The 18,918-nt window shown below is 35.7% G+C and overlaps 1 protein-coding gene across 1 annotated transcript in view; it reads right to left on the minus strand.

The window, feature by feature from the left end:
* The window catches only part of USH2A (usherin), a 410,836-nt gene that overhangs the window by 45,586 nt on the left and 346,332 nt on the right, over positions 1 to 18,918 (minus strand). The window contains exons 59-61 of the mRNA XM_072035514.1: positions 13,909 to 14,067; positions 12,528 to 12,690; positions 6,300 to 6,654 (exon numbers count right to left, since the gene is read on the minus strand). Of these exons, the coding sequence (XP_071891615.1) occupies positions 6,300 to 6,654; positions 12,528 to 12,690; positions 13,909 to 14,067 (677 nt within the window). The remainder of the gene's footprint in view (positions 1 to 6,299; positions 6,655 to 12,527; positions 12,691 to 13,908; positions 14,068 to 18,918) is intronic.

The raw sequence follows: 18,918 nt of genomic DNA on the forward strand, positions 1-18,918 counted from the left end.
CTAGAATGAAATAAACTCTCTTACTGTAACCTTCACTAATTCCAACCACCAGTCACCTGACAACATATTAAGACCTCACAGATGCCAAATAAACCTTTCCCTACTGCCCCGCATCCTAATTCACAAGGATTCTTTAATTCTTGGCAGAACTCCACCAGGGTCTAAAGTTATGTTTCTGTGGCTGCTGAAAGCATCCAGGGAGTCACTGAAGCAGCTTTGGTTACAGCAATAAATAGAAGTGGCTGGATCTGGAGTCTCTCTCTTCCTCTCTCCCTGTTCTCATCCAGTTCTATTACCATGGTACTTCAAAATCAGTGAAGTTGTGCAACAATCCCTTTCATCCTTTCTGCTCTAATTAGGCAATTCTACATGTCTGTCTTGATAGGTGGGGCTTACTGAAGCACTTAATCAGTTTCTGGAGGGGCATCATAGTGCCAATCCAAATGCTTATTTAAACAGAGCTGTAGTGCCAAAACCAGCATATTCTGCAGCAGCATGGAAACAACAGAATCTGTGAGACACAGATTGCCTCTCACACTTTTTTTTTTTTTTTTAATCAGCCTTCAACATGAAGTAGCACTTGTCCTGTATTCATCCTGCACAAGCTTAACAGACGTTAGTCTAGAGACTAAAGCACAGGAAGCATTTTATATTATTGGGCTTCCTGGCAAATAAAACAATTACAGCAGTTCCAGTACAAGCCCTTCCTGAAACCGTGCTAACGAGGCTCTGAGTCTTAAAAACTGCATTTAAATCAAATGATTCATTTGCAAACCCATCACATATAGCACACACGTGGTAGGTGTGGGTCATTTCATTGAAATTAGAAAGCAAATGTCTCTATACATGAGAGGTCACCAGTTGTTGTAAGTTAAAATCTTTTCCAGTGTTAGGCATAATTAAAATACTCTAACAATGGTTTCAGTAATTTAAACATTGCAGTATTGTTGTAATATTTTTCTAGGCTTCAAGAGTTCACAATTGTTTGGTCCAATCAAATCTGGGAACACTGGAGAAGTTATCACCCATCAAGGTAATTACTTTCAAGTTGAAATAATTACTCCATCAATGTTAATGGTCTTTCAACTTCAATAAAGCACTCACCTGCCGATAATCACAGCTAACCTCTTGCTCTCATGCAATTCCCTCTCTATTTAGCGGGTTATATTACAGCCGTTAGAGTGGTCACTTGTCCTGAACAGCTGCTGAATTTCACTTTGATCGGCTGTGAACCATAAAAAAATTAGTCATCTGTGTATGATTTCCCCCTAACCCAGAAGCCCTTGCATAGCTAAGGATCTGATCTTTTGGCTGTACTAGGGCACTGCTGGAGCAGCCATCTTGTTTCTAGTTGGGGATACTTTCCACTTGCTAACAGCAGCACAGGAGCCTAATTAACTTTTGCCCTCCACTGCCGTTTACAGCTTTCATTCTTTGCTAAGTAGCACATATTCTGAATTTATGGCTTGTGCAGGGATTCCTCCATTTACTCTCCTCTTGTTTTCTTACAGTTCAGTCCACTTCCCAGGTATCTGAAACAGGAATGTATAAAAAAGTTTTACTGGTCTCTCTCTTTGGCATATTTTTCTTGTGCCTGTGGTCTACATTCCCTCTTCTATAAGGAAGTTTTCATGTACAGTCCTGCATATTGAACTTCTGAATAATGAATAATGCCATATACAAGGAGGTTAATAATCATGTGGTAAGTCACATCCAATGTTGCCAAATGCTCACTGGTCTATTAGAGGATACAAAAATGAAAGATCACGCACAGATGTGTTAAGTATTTCTGAATGTGATAAATAGACTTGAGCTAACTCTGGATGCAAGATTGCAGAGATCTGTAAAATCCTGCATAGGGACCTTGTGTATATGGCAGTACTGGACACTTAAGATTATTTCCAATATATGTTATATAGAGCTTTACAATAAGCAGTTGTTATTTTCTTATTTTTATTCTGGTTGAATATTTAATATACAAATTATCATTTGGTTATTAAAGCAAAATCATGCAAGCCAAAGCCTTATTCTCCTATGAAGGCCTCTATTATTATTGCTATTCTGCAATATGTCTACAGATTTGCCTACCAGACATGAAGCATCTGCCAAGAGAAGCTTGGCCAGTGTAGTTACATACCACCTCCCCAAATAATGTAAGGTAAGCCAACATATGTTCTCAACTGTTAGCATAGCTACATCCAAACCAAGGGCTTTGCTGGTGCAGTGTTATCAGCTAAGAGACATATTAATTTTTTACACCCTAAGCTGACTTAGGTATGCCAAAAAAGCCTGGTAGGATAAATTTGGCAGGAGGGCTTCATATTGCAAAACACAATGTGAGTAGACGTGTGGTTCCAGGTAGGCACAGATGTAAGATTATCAAGGAATAAGGTCTGTAATGCACACACCTCTCTCTTGCATCCTGTAACGAGCACACTGTACTTTTCATCACACACTGCTGAGGCAGGCTTGACACACAGGCCTTAATTCTACATAACACATTAACACAGAACACAGGACTTAATTCTACATAACAACAGGGGGCACTGCTGAATGCAGGCAGGGTTTTTCTTTACAACCCTCAGCTCCGGATGCTTTTTGCTTACTCTTGTCCTCCAAGCATTCCAACAGCTCCACATTCTTTTATTTTTTGCTTATCTTTTTGGCTTGTTTGAATTCTCCTGCTTATGGTAAGCAACCAAGTATTTGATACAATTGTCATGGGAGAGACAGCATTACTTATCTGCTATACATCTATCAAGGAAAAGTCCAAACATTTTGACTTCACAGCCATATTTGACACGCAGCAGTTAAACAGCTCTGATGCTTTGCTGCCATTTGTGGTACTGGCCTTACAATGAAATCAGCTGTGGGTGCTGCATTGACAAGCTTAAGCCCTATGTTCAGAAGAGGGAAACATCATCTTTGACAATCTAGTCATTTTCTGCAGGGTTCTGTAAATGAGAACTTACTGTCAATCCATTGCCCTGTAAACACATTTGTCTTACATTAGTGTTGTCAACAAGGCCCTAAATATCATTCTCCCTTTAAAGGGTTAAAATGTATCAGGAAGATACTGTGGAAGCAGCTTGCACTATAACCAGTCTTGACTTGACTTCGTTCTGCAAATAAACCAGAATGTCAGTTTAACTTGCTGTCACATACCATCCATCACTACACTCCTGGCCAAGCAAGCTAGGGAGATGGGTGACACCACTCTTTAACTGCAAACCATCAAAATGGCTCATGTGTACATTATCTGCTGCTTACGCTGAAGGGAGATCCTCCTTCATATGAATGGCAGCCGCTTTTACTCTCAGGACGGAGTTCTCATTTTTATCTCCATAGGCAGTGCAGAATTTCAAAGGATTGGTGATTACCTTATGGTACTGGACAGCCATAACTTCAACATGTTAATTCAAGTACAGATTAATTAACCTTCAATGGAGAGTGAATAGCTACATTTTGGGAAGATAGACTGGTTAAGTCTGTCAAATGGTTTGAAAACCCAGAAGATGCTTCTCATTTGGCTTTTGAAATGGATGGAAAAGAAGCTGCTACATTATAACAGTCTGCAGTGGCAATCGCAAACCCTTAATTTGTATCCTGCAGTGCCACCAGGATTGTATTTATACTTTGGATTTTGGGCAAGCATTATGTGCTGTGGCAGGCAACTGGGCTGCAACCAATGAGAGCAAGGGTGGGATTGGCTACTGTGATTCTAGCACTGCTTTTTCTCTGGAATAATCTAATGGGATAAGAATGGAGTCTAACAGATTAAATAAAGGACCGAACTCATTGCTCACTTAATACTTTAAGTCTTGCTTGTAACATGCAAGCTTGTGTGAGAGAATGACTAATGGCATATCCCACGAGGGAGCTCCAATAGAGATGCTTTAGGAGATTAAATGATTTAGCTTAGTACCCCTGAAAGCTATATTTTAAAGGGGCAGAAGTTTAATCATTGGAATGCTAGTTCCTTCAATAAAATTACATTTTAATTAAAGTGTCTCATTCACAAAGCTACAGTTAAGGGTATATCAGCAATTTCATGATAAAACTCTATTTTAAAGGGACTATAACTTTGAAAGTTGCTGTCCAGGTTTTCTCGTTAGGATAATTGACCTGACCTCCAAAAGATATCTTTGATAACAGAACTCTATGCACTCTATGTCAATAACTTTGATTCAAAGCTTTAGCTGTTCCATTAGGTTCAGAAGAGGAAGGATTCAGATCTCAGCTCCTTGTTATAAAATAGGCAACAACTCTATTGAGTTAGTGTAGCTGCAACAGCTTAAAGCAAGTGCAACTGATGGAAGGGCTGTGCAGAAAGATTTCTCCCCAAATGGTAATATAATGTTTAAAAATAAAAGAGCGTAGCAAAAACTAATAATCGATAAACAGTCATGACAAAGGAGAGTACGAAAAACATGCAAGTCAGCTTCAGTGCAGCATTAGTAGAACAAACATGCATATGCTGCCAGAATGACATTTTGAGTCAGGATAGTGTTTGGGGAAAATAAAGGATTTTGGAGTCAGGAAAATACTAATTCAGTAAATAATAGCTTGTTAATTTGAAAGGCCTTTAACTGATGCTGTTAAAGAAACACACTGTGGCAACATTATTTAAAAGGCCATTCTGGTAGGTTTTATTACCCACAACACAACCATCTTGGACATTTTCTGTTTTTGTTGGCATGCTTAGAAGGTATTGCAATGCATGACTAGCCAGGTCAATTCTGATGCTCAGCAACACACTGCATGCTGCTGAAGCAGAGTATTAGTAGAAGCCCTGTCATTTAAAATTTTAGATGTTCCATCACTGTGATGGTTGTGCTTTTTTCTCTCTTTTTTTTTTTTTTTTTTTTTTTTTTTGAAACAAGTTAAAGGAGCAAAATACAACCATCCTACTGAAATTCAATACCTTTAGAATTCCAATCTACTTTAAAAGTTAGCATACATATAACAGAAATACAATTTTCGGCTTTCAGAAGCCAAATGTACATATTTCTATCATTCAGTTCAGAATCTGTTTTTTTTAATTATTATTTTATTATTATTATTATTATTATTATTTATTATTACTATTAATATATCTTTAGCCATCCATCCAAGAAGCTGGACACTAAACTGTTTTGAAACTGTATGACCACAAAAGTACACAAGATTCCTGAGTTGGAAACTTCGCCCGTGTTTTAATGTCAAGATTTGTCTAAGGAAGTTACTTCAAGGTTACTATACTGGGTATTCCAGAGTATGTCCTTTAGGATCCTACATGAATAACAAACATAATGCTATTTAGTATTCTTAATTGGTTAGTTAGGAAATTAGAGGAGTTCCAGAATTATCCAATGTTAACATGGCCTATGAATTTCATTTAGACAAAATTCTAGGTTTATGGAGTTGAGGTGGCACTGCTATGGAAACCCAACCTTATTACAACCAGCTGAAACACTTTCTAAAAACTGTTTTCAGGAGGCTGCCAAATCCACTAGCTATCCTCATATATAGCACTGCAGTTCTATTTCTTCTCTATATGCTGTCTTTGTAGAAGGGCTAGTATGTAACATATAGATGGGAGGAGTAGTGGTAACTGCACTAACTACAACCACTTCTGTCACTGATTTGCATCATATTAGTCAGTTCACGGAACCACCTTCCCTGTCTATTCATCCACATACTGAATAGGAATGTTATATTTATGGATGGTCATGTTCGTAAAGTCTTTTGAAGGGAAAGGTATCTTAACAGTGTTAAAACAGTCTTAAAGTAATGTTTTATTGTATGTATGTGTAATGAAAGTAAAAGTCGATCTGCTTATATTACTAATGAATTATGAGGGGAATTTTTACAAAAGTGTATTCATGCAAATGCTTTGCATTTATGAACTATTTAATTACTAATGAATTAATTCAATTTATGAATCCAATTGAATTACAAAACTAGTATTAGATGCAAGAAGAGCAGATTTTGCTCTTCTTTGTGCAGATTCCGTGAAACTATTTTGACAATCAGACAAAGTATTCTCAGAGCAAGGCAGACAAAGTTAAATGCATGCATTCCTCAAGACATGGCCTATTTATGTTTTTGAGCAATTGACTTGCATCTACCAAGGAATAGATACTAATGTGAAATGTTTCAATCTTCACTGGGCTAAATCCAAAATTCAAACCAAAAACCTACTTAGCAATTGGGAAAAAACACTTTTTAAATCCATGTTAAATGAGATTTTAAAAATACCACAGAGATCAAAGCAGCATAAAAACAACCAAAACCTGGTTTTGTTGTATAGTTCTTACCATCACAGTTAGCGCAGTAACAGCTGGGATGCTCAATGTTGGATCACTGTGCTTTTCTTGATAGACTACTCGATACAGAGATATAACACCATTGGGAGAAACAGGCTGGGTCCAGTTCAAACGCACTGAGTATGGACTTGTTGCTTGTGCTTCAGGGGCTCCCATGCCCCATGGGGAAGCCTCCAGAGTTCGGGTTGAGGCCCACAGGCTGTCTACTGACCCCGCAACATTTTGGGCTCTAATACGATACTCGTAGAGAGTAAAAGGTTGTAGAGCATCAGATGCATCAACAAATTTCAAAGCTCCTTCAGTCCAAATGAACAAAAGCAACTCTTCCTGACTGCCCACAGGACGTCTGAAATGAAATCAAAAGCAATCAAACAGTCACATGGTAATGGGTCCTGGAGATCTAAGTTCAGCTTGTAACTCCCAAAAGTACAGAACGTATTTCTATACATTACACACACACAAGGTATTACCTATATCTCTTTGTGCCTTAAATGTATTTCTGTGAACCTGTGTCAGTTGCTTGAGTAGTGAAGAAGAGATTTTCAGGCAATTATTTAATCATTATTCATCTAGGAGAATATGATAAAACACTGCAAACAGGTGTGCTGTCACACTCTGTAGTATCAGATTTACAATATAATACCACATTGTTCTTTCAGGATAGAACACATCAGGTGTTTCAAATTTCAAAATTTATAACATGAAATTTGAAATACATTTTAAGTTGTTAAAATAATGACTTAAATTGCAATATAGCTGCAAGTTTTCAACATTTCTGAAAATCAAGCTATTTATGGAGATACTCATCTGAGGATCCCTCATTTACAGAAAATTAGCACAATTGTGAAAGAAAAACGTTACCTAGTGAGCAAGGGATAAATAGAATAACATGGCCTCAAAACAAAGGCTGCGCACTTTTTTATTCGTTTCCTCACAATAAGTATCCCATTTGTTCTTGCAAATGGAATAAGTAATCCCTTGTGCATAAACTCAGCAGAATTTGCAGCTATACCAGAAAAACTCATTAAAATATCACAAGGAATGCTTTTTATAATAAACTGTGTATTTTTTCCAGTGTTTTTTTGTTTCAAAAATTCAAACTTATACAAAAATACAGACTTAGATATATAAAGACAATTCATTGTGTAGGCTTTTGGCACATATGGATTTTTATTTTAATATTTATACTTACTTTTTCTTTATGTATATACATGTGTATGTGTATGTAGCATCCATTCCTACTACATCTGCTTGTTTAGGACCTGGAGCTATTCTGAGTATCAGAGGAGATTACAGATGAGCCTCACCCCCTTTCTAATGTGGCCCCTTCTAATATATAATTTACAACAGATGTAAAAAGGAAAGCACTCATCTTCAAAACAGAGTTATCAAATCAATTCTTTCACTTGGCATAAAAATGTTTGTGTGAAATTAAGTTGGTTACATTTAAACACTGTGATAAATCTCGGTGACAGTTGTGCTTTACTGCACATGAATTTAAGTATTTTCCCTACTCTTCACAAGAACCTTGGCCTTTGCAGAACGTAAAAGCACTTTCACCCTCCTTGCCAACAACAAAAAACAAATTACATTATCTGCCACTTTTATTGCAAGTAGGGCAAATTCACAGAAGTAAAATTAGTTTGTCTGACTACCAGGTGTCATCATCACTACACACACAGAGAAGATGAAGAACATTTTTTTGGCAAGAGAAAATCTGCATTTTGCAGAATTATTTTGGTTTTTATTTTGTTAGATCAATCCCAGTATTACTTGAAAAATACAAAAATGCATATTTTTATTTAAATGGACAATCTTAGCTTCTTTGTAATAAAACGTACTCAGGTACATAAGGCAAACATCAAGAATATAAAGAATAAATGTGTGTTTATTCATCCTTTGTGTGTATACATAAGTAAGGCATGTATGAGCATATTATTTTCTTACATGAAATGAAAGAACTTTTGCCAAACTCTGAGATAAGCAGGCTATACGGGCACTGTGTATTTTTAATTGTTAACACATTATTGAAAATGCAAGTGTTTTGAGGTAAAATGTCTCTAGAGTGGTAAAGCAGGCAAATTATAAGATATGTTGATACTGAGAACTGGTTGGCAGAACTGGGTGAATATTGGCACATAGAACTGGAAGGAAACATTCTCAAGCAATACTCTCTTGCAACAAAATGACATAGATGTCTAGACATGTGGAGATACAAAATCTCCTCTTGATCCTCAAATTCCATCAGATATTTTTAGTACCAGCCCTCTGCAGAACTATTGCTTGGATCTTGTTCAATGACTTAGCGCAAGGCACACAATTCCAAAAGATGAATCGCTACTATGCCTTTTTAATGCACCTAAATACATAGTCTTCTCCCTATGTGCTCAAAAACATGCCTAAAGATCTCTGCTGATAAGTGAATAGAGAGTATATTACAGCACAATACAGTTCCATGTAGTATCTGTCTTGTCTGGCGAAGCACTGACACTTAAATGAATACATACATTTATGTTTTATAAATTCTACAAATTCTGTGATAAACAGTTTTTTCACACTGGAAGATCAAATATGCTACCAACAGTAAGCTCATCCACAGGCAAAGCTGTACAATGTAGTCTGGTTAAGTATTTAGATCTTATTACTGCTGAATATTTAATGAATGAAACTTATGGTTAGGTAAATGGTTCCATCTGTGGTGCTAAAAAACAGAGTATCTTCATGTATGAATAAACTTTGAACAGAAGTGGTTGAACAGTCTGTAATCATTTCAATCGTCTTAAGATTTAAGATTCAACTGCTCATTTAACTGGAAGTGTTTCTTATGTACAATGAGCTGCAAAAGAGAATAACATTTCCAAGAGCTGGAAGCTGTCTCTTAATCTGCATAGTCTGATTTGCTGCTTACATTCATTTTGAAGATGCTCAGATACAGTTATTTTTATAAGGGCAAACTCTCCCTGCCCCACAGCCAATTGGAGCCAGATGAAACAAAGAGGAGAACATAATCTTCTTTGTAACAGATGACTATAGAGCTGCATGCAGAGGACTACAACACTAACTGCAACTCTCACCCCTCAGTTTCCTTATGTGGAGGAAGACTCAGTGAATCCCTGAGGTCTTAGAGGTCAACTTCTCCATGTGTTTATCTTTCAACATGAACACAAAAGTAATGGTTTTTGTGGTGTCTGCTATTCCTAGGGTAAAACATTCTGAAATGATTTCATGGGGAAACAATGCAGCACCAGCAATGTACTCCCTTCACCTCCACCCTCTCCCCCAGCTTCATATCCAACTAAACAAAGCAAGCTTCACTTGCCATTTGTTTACAACACTAATCTATACACACATCTATACTATGTGATTTGCATATTTTTCTCTTTCCTTTTTTTTTTTTTTATTCCCTATTTACAAGCATTGCTGTAAAAAATGTACCAAAGGAAATTGAGACCACTGCATAACATGCTAGGCTAGATTAGGTATTACATCAATTACAGGTATAAATAAAATCCTTCATGAGTTCTCATACCTATTGACATATCCATCCATAAGGATTTTTATATTAAACCATCTACTAATACATGTATGTGTGCCTTGGAAGCTGTCTTTGGTGTAGCTCATGGTAATGGTATAAGGGTAAGCAATTAAGTCATCATAAAGAATCAATCTAGAAGCCTCTGCACTGCAAGTCAGAGCAGTTAACAGCCATGGAGACATCTCCTGTGTCTTAAATTGCCTGTTGATTTTTTTCTGCTACATTTTCACCATCAGGATCGCTCAGCTAATGAGCTACATTACAATCTCACATACTTGTACTAAATAACATAATCTTGCTGAGCATGATGTAGACACTGGCAAAAATTCAGACTCCCTTAAGCCAGATATGAACCCAAATCCTTATAATTTTACTGGAAATATTAGGAGTCATCTTGTGCATCTTATACAGTGTGTACTGGTCATCAATAGAGAGCAGTTCCATTAGCTGATGTGAAGTACGTGTATATCTTATTAAAATACAGCAAGAAATATATTATCTATTTCCATAATATTATTTTTCCAGGGTAGCAATTTCTCTGTTTGTCACAAGGATGTTATGTAATGATGAATGGAAAGAGAACTAGACTAGTTGATTGTCTCATGAACCACATCTTTTCTCATTCACAATCTCTTCTAAGTTGTGGTCTTTGCTGGAAAAGTTTAAAAGCCGCAGATCTGTGTTTAATATTGTTATATGAATCAAAAATAAAATGTCACCATCTTTTTTTATCATTAACTAAAATTTTAATTTTTAGTTTCTGACAAAATGTCTGTGAACTTGCCAGTGTTTTTATTAATTTGAGTAGCAAGAATGAGTCCTGACATTTTAATGCAAGGATCTGCACCCACACTAGCTCCCCAAACATTCTAGGTTTTGAGTCAAATGAATTTATTTTCTAAGTGATGCAGTAAGGAAAAGGCATATGATGAAGAAGAAATTACATGCCATAACCTCCCATGGAAATACTGCAGTCTTGCTGCTACAACAATGTAAGGCTATGTGTGGCTACAAAATGAAAAAGAACTATGTTCTTACATCCCATTTCTGATTTTTTTGCAGCTATCTGAGAAAGATTTGATATTGTTGTTGTCTAAGCACATTTAAACTTCAGCTGAAATAACTGCCAAGTGATTCATGCCTATGTAGGTGAATATAACGATTGTATCTGGAGCCCCAGTGCGCCATTTTCATTTCACTTTAAATAAAAAACAAAATGTATCTATGTCAGTCAGTGCCCTTCTGCTGTACTCAGAGGTATCAAACAGGCTACAATTATGATTGTGAAGTGATTGTGTCACATTGGAGGAAGGTTTATTGCTTTTGAGTCTGCTAGGCAGTAACACATTCTGTTTCATATTACTCTTTATATCATTGTTTGGCTGTGACTAGAATAATCAAATGCCATCAAATGCTGTCAAATTCAATTTACAGTATTTTTCATTGAAGCAGGCTTTCTGCATTATATTTCCTGTTTTCCTGTTCTATGGCTGCCATGGAATAGCAGCAGTAATCATCAGCTTTATTTACAAAACCAACAGAGTGAAGACATGTCTTAGGCTATAATGTACACTTTATTTCTCTTTATAAAGGAGAGGAACTTGGTATTTTTTGATGAGACAATTAAAAAGAGCAAAGAAAAGGGGAGCAAAGAAAAGGGTATTTCAAAAAAGTAGGAATTTTTAGAGACTACCGTGCTTAATGCAAAAGTGAATTTATATTAATTATCACTGCTGATTCAAAATGTAATTTGTTTCCCTGTCTTCTCAGTCAGAGCTCTAACATAATAATATGTCCCAAATTCTGCGTGGGAGGCCAGATTCAGCCCAGCATGCTTTTGCTATAAGTTTATAGTTGGAAAAAAAAAAAAAAAAAAGAAGAAAATTTAGAGTTTAAATCATTTTCTAACACGTGGCTTGAGTTTTATGTCCTCTGACTTTCTGAAGCTATTCAAGAAGCTATTCATATACCCTTCAGCAAGCTTTTAAAGAATCAATGGGCACAGTAGATGTCAGTGCTCTGCTACTTTGATACTTCTCTAAACACAAATATCTTAACAGAAAAATCTTCACACAGAGTTTATGAAGCCCTCTAAGGGAGTGAGGATGTGTCAAGTCAACCACCTAGACAGGGCAGCTGAGTTCAAACACCAAGGAACATAAATAGCTATAATTTAATTGGAAGATTTTATAGAATTAAACTGTACTATAATCACACTCCAGATTACTTACTCATAGACAGGAACATAATTCCTCTTAGAAAACTGTTTTGTGTTAGGAACTCAGAAACCACTTCAGAGTTTGAAAATCTCAACAATAGTGAATTACTCCTACTTCCTTTCCAAATTTCGCAAGTGTCTATCAGAGAGGACTGAAGAAGGTACCTAGTCGTCTATGCAAACACCCACAATGAGCATTTATCTTTCAATTATTGCCTGTTCCTTTGATTTTTAAAAAAATGTATTTTCACCTTCTTTCTGTTACTGTAGAATAAGATTCTTGTCTCAGCTCTCATTCTCAATTTGTCTATCCCTACATCAGCATCTTGCCATAGCATTTGAAAACCAAAAAAACAAGACAAACTTTACCATATACTTCTACAGTTTTTCACATTCTAATATATCAAGGAATAAAGAAATTAACAGTTTAATATGGCTACAGAATCTGAGGTGATAAAGCACTTACCTGTGAATAAAGTAGTTAGTAATGATGCCATTTGGTGTCTTAGGTGGCGCCCATTTCACTTCTATGAGTGCAGATCCCATTGCTTTAACAATAGGTGGGCTCAATCCGCTAGGAGGTGCTTCAGCAGTTCTTGAGTATGTGCGACCACCCACTCCACACCCACCTACAAAAAGAGAAGTTTGTTTAGAGATAAGTGTTTCTTCCTTGACAAAAAAAAAAAAAAAAAAAAAAAAAAAAAGTAATTTTAAAAATTGAAAACACAAGAAAATAATGGAAATGAAAAAAAAATAATAAGCAAATAATGCAAAGCACGAGAAAATAATGGAAATATTCCAAATGGAATATACAAAGGCTACATTTACTGGATGAAACAATCAAAGGAAGTGAAAACCAAGAGAACACTTTGAACACTTCATGATTTGAAGAGAACACTTGATGATTTGTAATAAAACAAAACAGAAAATATATTAAAATATTCACTGGTTAGGGAATCTTTTCCGTGGTAAATTATTTAAATGTTCTTTCAAGCTGTCTGTCTAATCACAACTATTATACTGTCCTCACAAAGCTCTTTGGGATCTCATAATGGTATTTACAATGTGCAACAATGTCCATAGGCCAGTAAGTTATATGTCAGTACAAGAGGCTTAAAATAATAAAAATTTTGGAGAAATTTGAGAAGGAGCCAATTTGGATTTCACTGACATGCTAGGATGACAGTGACAGAATTGGCTTTTTTCATCCATTAGCTAAACTTTTCTTTGAGATGGAATTCAGGACTGAGCATTTCTAGACTAAGCTACCAGAAATAACAGTACAGTGAAAGCTGATGAATGTCAAGTCAAGAAGCTCCCAATGAAATGGTGCCTCATTTAATTATTAAAGACTCATTTAAATACGTGCAACTCCATCAGTGACTTTCTTATAACTTTCACCAGTGCAGGTGAGAACAGAATTGGTTTTAAGGTATCAGTTTAGAAAGATTTCAGATTTTGAGAATTTCTACTAAGTTTAAGGAATTTTGTAATCTTTGGGCTCTTCTCTAGTGTCTGTGATTAGTATTTCTTCCAGGTGAACAGCTACAGAACCCATTTTGTTCTGTATGCATATTTTCAATAATTGTTATGCTATTGCGAATAGCTTTTAATAAAAAGGTACATATTATCTAAAATACATTTTTAAAATCTCCATTTAAAATATTCATGATATAACATGGAGAAATATTTAATGCTTCATTCAGTGCTAGGCTTTCCTTTCACTAGGTAAACATTTCACTCTGATGTAGAAATATTATTTTATCTGTTTTCATGAGTTGAATCTATTTGGCAAATCTCCATTTCTTTCCAGTCATGGAGGTGAGTCTTTGAAAAAAAACTCTTACCATTCTGGCATGCTTGCAGTCTTATCTCATACAGGGTATAGGGATCTAGGCCATCCACAAAAGCAAAATGCTCCTGACCTGCTGGCTTCACTAGCAGAGCGGGGCTGCTTGCATTTAGTAAGATGTTGTATTCCAGAGGCGTACTGACAGCAAATATCCCTGTTGTGAAACAGCAAAGAACCAGTGATTATCTGAAATACTAACAACAGTGCACAACAACTTCAAAGAGACATTCATCATATGCAATTTTACATGTAAGCCCCTCTGGAGGTTTTGCCTACTGTCTCTTTTGGAAACTAAAAACATTTAAATATAAACTGGAAAAGATCCACCTGCAGATCGTAACTGGAAGACAGACATTACAGTTCTTAGTTAAAAATCAAAATTCAATTCAGTCAATGCAAGTGTTGCAATTGCTACTTCTGGGAAGAGGAGTGACCTTATAATTGGGAATCAGGCAGCTTTTATTTCCTTATTTTGAAGAGCTAACAGCTACTAAGCACCACTTTTGGAGTGTAGAGTCATATGATCAAAGTGAATTGCCTCCATTTGGCAAATTATCCCTTGTTAGCCCAGCAGCAGTACCTGAGTGTAGGTGCTTAGCCTTTTCTACTAGAAAAGTACAGTACACTAACCAACAAACGTTGGTTACAACATCATTTCATCTGATATAAAACAAACTATTAGTTTTTATTTTTTGTTGAAGAGAAATGAAACTGATTTTTACTATCTTGTTCAAATTCAAACATTTTTCCACTCTATTCATCTTCCCATGCTGTCAATTCTTTGTTTTCCAGTTCTGTTGAGAAGCTGAAAAATTTAATATTTCAAGACAACAAACTAAGCCATACACCATCACTTCAGAATGACTGGCAGAAGTTCCTGGATCTTGTTGTGTTTCTTTCCACATCGCTTCTCAATGTTTTTTGTTTGTTTGTTTGTTTTTCCTTTGTTTGGTTGTTTTGGTTTGGTTTGGTTTTTCTTGTTTGTTTGGCTAGTGGTTGTTTTCAAAGGGTGTGGAGAGAAGAGCTACATTAGGCTGCAGCTCTCTGTATCCTTGTATTCCAGACCCATCAATATTCACAGTCAGAAAGCCTCCAGCTACTATCTAAATGAGACTCTTTTCCTTACTGGTGTCTTTGGGTGAAAGAAGAATCCAGGGTACATGAACAAAACATAACAACAATTATTTTCCAGTAATTAGGACATGGGCTTTTCATTGTCTCTCTACTACTGTTCTACACAGACAGCAGTGGTTTCATAAAACCAAGAGAATAACCAATGAAGAGTTTGTCAGTTAAGTGTATTTCCTTCATTCTGCAGTCACTTAAGGCATAGCCCTAAGTAAAAACAAAGTACAAGAAGACATAGACAAGGTACCTTTCTGAAATGAGTCAAGATGCATCTGATTAGCAAGAGCGCGTTGTTCTTTCAACACAATACCTACTTTGGATGTCACAGAGATTTCTTTGTGACTGCACCAAGAACCAGATGCCTTTAAGCAGTTCTGAGACTCATCTAGATCTTGAGAAACTTTGTTAATTTGGAAAACAAGTCCCTTCTTTCTTGTAATCGTAGCTTTGGTGCATTTCTGATAAAGAATATTTGTTGATACTATCACCCTGAAGCTAATAATGCATTTTTTTCCACTGTTATGAATATGCACATTAAAAAAAATATACAGGAAATTGGAAAGATTTCAAATTTCTTCATGGTATTATAAACAGATGTACTTTGGAAGATCAGAAAAATCTTTGAAATACCAAGTTTTTACAATTCTCAAAAGAAAAGTGGGACATAAAAATCCCAAAGAAATATGAATATGCTACTTCACTAGGTGCTAGACAAATGAAATGTTGTTATACTAAAAAAATGAAAAAATAGCCCTGCACTGTAGGCATGGCTTCAACCTTATTCAATAGCTCAGTTTATATGAAGAAGGTGCTGACATTAACCACTGAAGGAGGTGAAGGGAGAAGGCTACAGATAAAATACCAATGTATTTTTTTTCCTCAGTGTAAAGTTTCAAAGAAAAAATAATTAAGAGCAGAATAACAGAAATACAGCTTTTTAAGTTGTGCAGGATACTACAAAGGAAAACTGAGAGGTGATCTTGAAGTATAGTAGATGGCTCCTGCAAGAAATATATATTTTTTTTTTGCTGAGGTAAGGTAAGGTAGTCTTCTTCTCCAGTCCTTATGACAAACCAGGTATTTCAGCAAGAAACGTCTACTAACTTATGAAGCGACACATAATTCATGTAATTCATTTTTTTTGCATCTGATAAGTGCATTTATTCTAGGCAAAATCACCAGAAACCTTAAAAATTTGAACTATTCAGAATACCTGGGTTCCCAAGGAAGCTTAAGTACAAGCAAGGACAGCTGAATCCAGATGTCAATATGAAGCAAATGATACCTGTTTCAACATAACTCTGTCCAACATTCAGTCTATATCTCAGCCGAAATGCTAAAACAAAAACCCATAATCTTAATCTCCTCCTCGTAAAGGCAGAAAATGTTTAATGAATGATACCAATAATAAATATGGTCAGCAGAAAAAGTATTCTGAGGAAGTGAACAGGAAACTGTAAATAAAACTACATGAAAAATTCTAATATTTTTCCACAATTTGATTAATTTAATTCAATGCCAAGATCAAAGGATCACTGTATAATCTGTAAAAATGAAGAAATCCACCCATGCAACACAAAAACGTGTCAAAAAAACTTTTTATATTCCAGAATAGCCTTTAGCATCTGCAGCCAGTCTGAAACGACTACCTTGTGTGCTCTGATGACTGAAGGAAATGAAATGGTCATATTTGTTCAAGTCAGCTGGGAAACCACACGACTTGGTTAGTTCCAGAATTCATAAATTTATGTCAGAATAAAGGGAACCGTAAAAGCACAAGTGAACCAATTTACCCTAAGTGCAAATGGCAGTTTTGTTATTTGGTGTCAAAGTTACCATGAGCACAATGACAACCTGCCATAACACATTTTCATGTTCACTAAAGAACAAGGATTTAGTTGGTTAATATTCCCAGCAATGCTCTTTTTCATAATTTACAACAACTAGATGCTGATAGGTTATTTAACATTTATGAAGTTAAGATGTAATCAGAAAAACCCTGATTATCTTTACAAATAAAAAAGTTAAATTATTCCACTTTTTTTCACTGTGACTTCATTTCACAGCAGGTGCACACTCTGCAATGGGACAAGTCAATCAAACTAAACCTTTTTTTTTTTTTTTGTGGGCATATTTGGATAATGTTCAATGGACAATTCTGTGCAAAAACTCTGAAAATTTGGTTTAACTGCTCTGTGTACTTCAAAACTAATGGAGCTCATAAAATTGAATCTGAAGCACAAGTTGCCTAGATTTAGGGAGAAAAGCCACTGCCTGTTTTACCGACTGGTCACCAAAAATCTCTTTGAAGTCAGTTGATGAAAACTGTTTAATATGATGTGAAACTCCATCACAATTCAAGCAAAATGGCTGAATTGTTTCAGTTAAAGTCAACAAATAATAAAAATGATAATTCTATTTAAAAAAAAAAAAAAAGCAGGAGAATGAAGTCTAAAGTAATATTTTATTTTTTAATCTCAGACAATAAAAACATGTATTTGGCTTTCTGATTTTAAATATTAAAAATAAACTTTATGTATCCAGGTATCATTCTGGTTGTAACAAGTGTTCCAAATAAGACTCTGAAGACAGTAGCAGATGGAGATGCTGAGTACTTTCAAGATGCAGAACTTCGAAAAATTTGGCCTACAGTGATGTGGTGTGTACACTAATTTATATGAGAGAACCGAAAAGAGGAAATGTTACATTGCCCTAGCACAAGTCAGCACAATTTGTTAGACCATCTTCTGAAATAAACAAGAAAACAGGTTAGCTGGGGAAGCTAAGAGACAAAGATAAGACACAAATGTTATTCAAATACCAAATTTGATCAAAATAGAAATCCAGACATGTTACACAACCTTTGCTCTAAGTGCTAAAGCAAACCCAGAGATGGATGAAGTTGATTATTAAAACATGATGTAAGAAGGAATTTTAATCCAGGTGATCATTAACATATGAAGCAAGTAATGTAGAAGCAGAGGACAGAATTTTATTTCTTTTGAGCATGTTCTGTTTTTGTGTTGCTGCCAGCAACTGAGTATATGCAAGAGAATGAGGACCCCAGTGAGGACCAATGGGGTTGTCAATGAGTTGAAATGCAGGACAGCTACCTACCTACCTATCAATAACATTTATGGATATGCCTTGGGAGAATTACTATTTTTTCCCATTCAGCTTTTCTGTTTCTATTCATGGCACTAATAGTTCCACAGTAATTGTAACATATCCTTCGGTAACGTATCAGTGAAATGTACCATACCTTTGAGGTCTGTTCACTGAGGCAATGCAACACAAGATAATGGGATGCCCATTTCATAAAATAAAGTCCTATTTTCCATAGTGAGTGAGGTGTGTCAAATATTTTTTTTTCTGAATCCATCACTTTAGCCACTACTTGGCTACCTTGCTATTTAGTTAAGTCAGGAGTTGTCAAATGACACATATCTGTGAAGTTATAGATACATCACAGATTTTGAAACATTATAATGAAAGCAATCAAAAAGGAAGGTCTGCATAATACGATACCATTAATTAATACTGAGGGTGAATATTTGATCTAAACTTATTACAGTAGATAAGTAGATAGAATGCCAAAGCATCCCTGATATCCAGAGACAGGAAGACATTATGACCAACCACCCTCTCATCAAAACTTGGCTAATATAAAGCACTTTTTTCAGGAAGACTATCAATTAAAACACCCCTCTTGTCAAGGAATGAATGACAATCCATATAATAAAAGCTGCATTCTGGGTTTTAAATGGAAATATGTATTATTTCAATATACCATGTTGGATTCACATACAGAAAAAAAAAATAGAGAAAAGGTCTACTACATCACACAGTGACGTGAATTCCAGCAAGCTGGGGATAT

This window comes from Anas platyrhynchos, chromosome 3 (genome assembly GCF_047663525.1).
Source record: "Anas platyrhynchos isolate ZD024472 breed Pekin duck chromosome 3, IASCAAS_PekinDuck_T2T, whole genome shotgun sequence".
NCBI classification, from domain to species: Eukaryota; Metazoa; Chordata; class Aves; order Anseriformes; family Anatidae; genus Anas; species Anas platyrhynchos.